General features: G+C 37.0%; 1 protein-coding gene across 1 annotated transcript; it reads left to right on the forward strand.

Moving 5' to 3' along the window:
• Positions 1–613: 613 nt before the first annotated feature.
• On the forward strand, positions 614–2347 carry LOC106510867 (GTPase IMAP family member 4; the record flags this gene model as incomplete). The annotated part of the gene is given in 2 exon segments (XM_013999596.1): positions 614–1380; positions 1420–2347. Coding segments are annotated over 2 exon segments (1583 nt in total), but the record flags the coding sequence as incomplete, so codon positions are not given.
• Positions 2348–5350: the final 3003 nt, after the last annotated feature.

Here is a 5350-nt window from a genome sequence, read left to right on the forward strand (position 1 = left end):
GGTTAGGTTATGGTTAGGTTAATCCGTTTTGTTTCAAATGAAAAAATGAACTGCCTGAATGTACACGGACCTGATTGGCAGTCACTGTATGACATCATCAGTAAAATGTAGCCTATGACTGTTTTCTGTTTTAGGTTTCTTTTTTGTGGCAGCAGCTCTGTCAGATGTCAGATCTGCACCAAAATTCAAACATTTGGTCTTTGTGATGAAATTAGCCTGCCCTAAAAATTAATGAAAATCTGTCTATATTGTTTTGGTTAATCTTGTACACAAACATTACCAATAACATTCCTTCCTTGGTGGAGGTAACGACCAAAAATACAGGGGTTATAACAGTTAATTTGTTAAAAAAAATGTGTATTCAACCAGGGAGTTAATTATTTGTCAGGTGTTCAACAGTCAGTGTTTAATCAAGGAGTTTAATCATAGAGTTCTTATGGAAAAAGTAACAGAACTTATATTTTAGAGAAAATGTGAAATGAGTAGTTTCAGCTGACAAGGTAAGTTTGACACATTTCTTTATGAAGGTTTTTTTTTGTGTTAGAAACATGCAATTTTATTCATAGTTAAGACATAAATGACAATAAATTGACCCAGTTTCCTTTTAATTTCACAGATGGTGAACAGTCTCAGAGCTCTGGGAGTCTTCGGATTGTTCTGATTGGGAAAACTGGCTGTGGAAAGAGTTCGTCAGGGAACACCATTCTTGGAAGAAAGTTATTTACAGCAGAATCAGCTCAGCAGTCGGTGACTAAGAGCTGCCAAAAAGGCCAGACTGAGGTTAATGGWCGTTCTGTTGTTGTTGTTGACACTCCTGGTCTGTTTGACAGCACTTTGTCTCATGATGAAGTTAATGAAGAGTTGGTAAAATGTATCAGTCTGCTGGCTCCAGGACCACACGTCTTCCTGCTGGTAATCCAGATTGGCAGATTCACACCAGAAGAGAAGGAGACACTAAAATTACTTAAGGACGTTTTTGGAAAAAATTCTCARTCATTCACTATTGTTCTTTTCACAAGAGGAGATGATCTGGAAGCGGAGAGAAAAACTATTGAAAAGTACATTGAGACAAGCTGTAATGATTCATTTAAAAAGCTGATCTCTGACTGTGGAGGTAAATACCACGTGTTTAATAATCGTGATAAAAATAACCAAACACAAGTCAGCGAACTGATCCAGAAGATCGACACCATGGTAAAGACAAATGGGGGCAGCTGCTACACAAATGAGATGCTGCAAAAAGCTGAAGCTGCCATACAGAAAGAAATGAAGAGAATCCTGAAGGAAAAGGAAGAAGAGATGCAAAAACAGAAAAAAGAGCTGGAAAGAAAACATGAAAAAGAAAAAGAAGAATTGAGAAGGAGAATGGCAGAACAGAGAGCAGAAATGGAAAAAGAGAGAAAACTGAAAGATGAACAACTAAAAAAAATGGAAGAAAATATAAAAAGGGAGCGAGAGCAGAAAGAGAGAGAGCAGAAAAAAAGAGAGGAAGAAGAGAAAAAAAGAAAAGAAGATGAACAACAACAACAAAAAGAGTGGGAGCAAGAACGAGAAGCTTTGGAGAAAAAAATCCAATCAAAATCAGAAGAAAAAGAGACCATCGACAGAAAACTGGAACAGATGAAGAACGAGACAGAAGAAAAACGAGAAGCCAGAGAAAAAGAAAGAAAAGAGTGGTGGGAAAAACGACAGAGAGAGGATGAAGAGACACGGAAAGAAGAAGAATTAAAACTGAAAAAGCTTCAAGATGAATTTGAGAGGAAAAAAAAGGAATTTGAAAACCAAAGAAAAAAAGAAGATCAGAAGAGAAGAGAACGGGAAGAGAAGGAGAGAAAAGAAATGGAAGATAAATACAAGAGAAATCTAGAGGACATGAAAAGGAAACATGAAGATGAGGCCAGAAAACAAGCGGAAGAGTTTAATGAGTTCAGGGAGAAAAAACAAAAAGAAGTTGAAGCTTTGAAGCAACAACATGAAAGGGAAATGAAAGAAACCCGAGATGAATACAAACTTTTAAATGAACTGAAGATTCAGATAGAAAAGGAGCTGAAAGCTGATGTAAAGGACAAACATCAACAACTACTGCATGAAATTCAAGACAAAAACAACATTAAGAAAGAAATTGAAAAAAGGCAGAAAGAAATAAACAACTTGGATGATTTAAAAAGAAAAAAAGAAAAGGAATTGGAAAAAATAAAAAAGAATTTCTTTGTAAAACATTGTACCACCTCTTAATGATGCTTTTATCTTCTGGATCTTTGAGTGTTATTTATGATCAAATATCATTGACCTTCATCATAGGCATCAGATTACTCAACAGATTACTCCGGTCAGGTTCTGAAAGACTCCAGGCATTAAACATAAATGTTTTTATTTTTAGTTTTATAATAAAAANAAAGACGAGCATTTTCCAACTCACCATGGTTCTGAGCAGTTTGTGCTGCCAGCAGGACAAACACTGTAAAAAAACAAACATCTGACATCACCATGTGCTGCTTCAACCAACAAATAACCAACAAGATAATCAGGTGTATTTACACATGTGGGTGCAGAGAGCTGGGACCTCCATGGCTGATGCTCAGGACTGACTGCTCAGAGTTTCACTGACTTCTGCCTCAGATGTAAGTCAGAACTTCCTCTTCCTGTTTCAAWGAGTTTGGAGGTTCATGAAGCAGAAACTGGAGTTCTACAAATAACAGACACTCAGACCACCTTCATGTTTAGTTTTTTTTAATACTGATGTTACATTCATTAATTTATGGTTTTGTCATTAATCTAACTTCAGCATACCATACTGAAAAAGTAAAGCCAAATTTTTAATCATTTTTTGTAAAGCTATTAAAAAAACAAACCCTAAAATTTAGGTCAGATGCCTTCAGATTCTCCTGAACTTTGCTAAGATGTCTCTCCACCATGACTGGAGTCCACCTGTAGTAAATTAATCTGAATGTACCTTACTGATAAACACTCACACTGCTTTATAGAAAGACTTCTGACAATCAGAGAATATCATACCATACCATACCACTTTATTTCTAAAGCACTTAAAAAAACAACATCACAGCTGACCAAAGTGCTGTACAAACATATAGAATAAAACATCAAAAATAAAACGACAATACAAAGATCACAAATACCAAAAATAGTACAAAATCAAGACACAGATGCAAAATCTCTCAAAAGCCAAAGAGAAGAAATGTGTTTTTAAATGAGTTTTAAAAACAGAAAGATTTGGGGCCTGCCTGACCTTCAGCGGCAGCTCATTCCGTAATTTAGGAGCCAGAGCTGCAAAGGCTCTGTCTCCTCTGGATTTGTAACGTGTATTTGGGACTACTAGAAGGTTCTGGTCGGATGATCTAAGAGTATGTGATAGCATGTAAGGGTGAAGTAGTTCAGACAAATAAGAAGGGCTAAGACCATTAAGAGACTTAGAAACAAACGAACTTTTAAATGGATTCGAAACCAAACAGGTAGCCCATGAAAAGAAGCCAAAACTGGAGTTACAGTATGTGCTCTCGTTTACCTACGCCAGTTAAAAATAATACACCAAACCATGACATCAAAGGATCTACCAACAATATTTCAACACTGAAGCATGGCAGCATCATAAAGTGGGAGTGTTTTTCAGCAGCAGGGTCATTTCTACAGCCTAACAGCACATCCAAACTCAACCAGAAGGAGCGACATTAAAAAAAAACTCTTTTAAGAGCTACAACCCCTGGCAAAAAGTATGGAACCACCAGTCTTGGATGAGCACTCATTCAGACATTTCATTCTGTAAAACAAACTCAGATCAAAAACATGATACAATAATAAGGTCATTACAAAGTGCAACTGGTTGGCTTTCAGGAGCACTCAAAGAAATGAAGAGAAAACATTGTGGAAGTCAGTGAATGTTACTTTTATTGACCAAGCACAGGGAAAAAATATGGAATCACTGAATTCTGAGGAAAAAATGTATGGAATCATGTAAAACAGATAAACAAAAGACCATTCAAAATACATCACTAGTATTTAGTTGCACCACCTTTGAATTATAATGGCTTGCAGTCTCTGAGGCATGGACGTGATGAGTCACAAACAGTATTCTTCATCAATTTGGTGCCAACTCTCTTTGATAACAGTTGCCAGATCAGCTTTGCAGGTCAGAGCCTTCTTATGGACCATTTTGTTCAATTTCCACCACAGGTTTTCAGTTGGGTTGAGATCTGGACTATTTGCAGGCCATGACATGGACTGAATGTGTCTTTCTCCAAGGAATGCCTTCACTGTTTTTGCCCTATGGCACGATGCATTTTCATCTTGGAAAATAATTTCATCACCTCCAAACATTTGTTCAACTGAAGGGATGAGAAAACTGTCCAAMATGTCAATGTAAACTTGTGCATTGATAGAAGAATTAACCACAGTCATCTCCCCAAGTGCCTTTGCCTGACATGCAGCCCCATATCATCAAGGACTGTGGAAATKTGGTTGTTTTCTTCAGGCAGTCCTCTTCATAAAACTCACTGGAACCGCACCAAACAAAAGTTCCAGCATCATCACCTTGTCCAATGCAGATTCTTGACTCATCACTGAAGATAACTTTCATCCAGTCATCCACAGTCCATGACTACCTCTCCTTGGCCCATTGCAGTCTTGTTCTTTTTTGTTTAGGTGTCAATGATGGTTTCCTTTTAGCTTTCCTGTATTGAAATCCCATTTCCTTTAGGCCATTTCTTACAGTTCGGTCACATACAGTACATTGGCTCCAGCTTCCTGCCATTTATGCTTCATCTGTTTAGTTGTACTTTTTCAGTTTTCAAGACAAATGGCCTTAAAGGTGAAATGAAGGGAAAAGCCCCAAAAATGTGTATTTTGCATATTTTGCATTCATATAATATTTTATTTAAATTTGTGATTTAAATTATTCACATATCACAAATATTTAAAAAATTAAAATTTCCACCTGCTAAATGGAGCTAAGGAGCAGAGCCCAAAACCATAATTTCAGTTGCTAAGGTAAACGTCAAAAATGTCAAAATATCTGACTTCTTATTATGCTCACCTATGATACTGAAACAGATTTCACAATGAAACTAAAGATAAAAACCATCCAGCCGTATAGATATGAAGCAGTCACACAGAATGGAGAAAGCAACTAACAGGAGTGTCTCTCTGGTTTCGGACTGAGCAGTTTAATGGGCTGAAGATGCTGCACTGCTGGTTCTAAAATATTATTTATCCGTCTGCCCACCCGCAGCACTCCGTGTCATAGTGAAGCAACAGTGATAGCTGGAAAAGTAGTTGTTTTCACTCAATGTTGAATCAGTTTTGTTGAGTGAAGGTCAGAGGAGGAGAAGCTTATTAT

Source organism: Austrofundulus limnaeus, unplaced genomic scaffold (genome assembly GCF_001266775.1).
Source record: "Austrofundulus limnaeus strain Quisiro unplaced genomic scaffold, Austrofundulus_limnaeus-1.0 Scaffold2364, whole genome shotgun sequence".
Taxonomy (NCBI): Eukaryota; Metazoa; Chordata; class Actinopteri; order Cyprinodontiformes; family Rivulidae; genus Austrofundulus; species Austrofundulus limnaeus.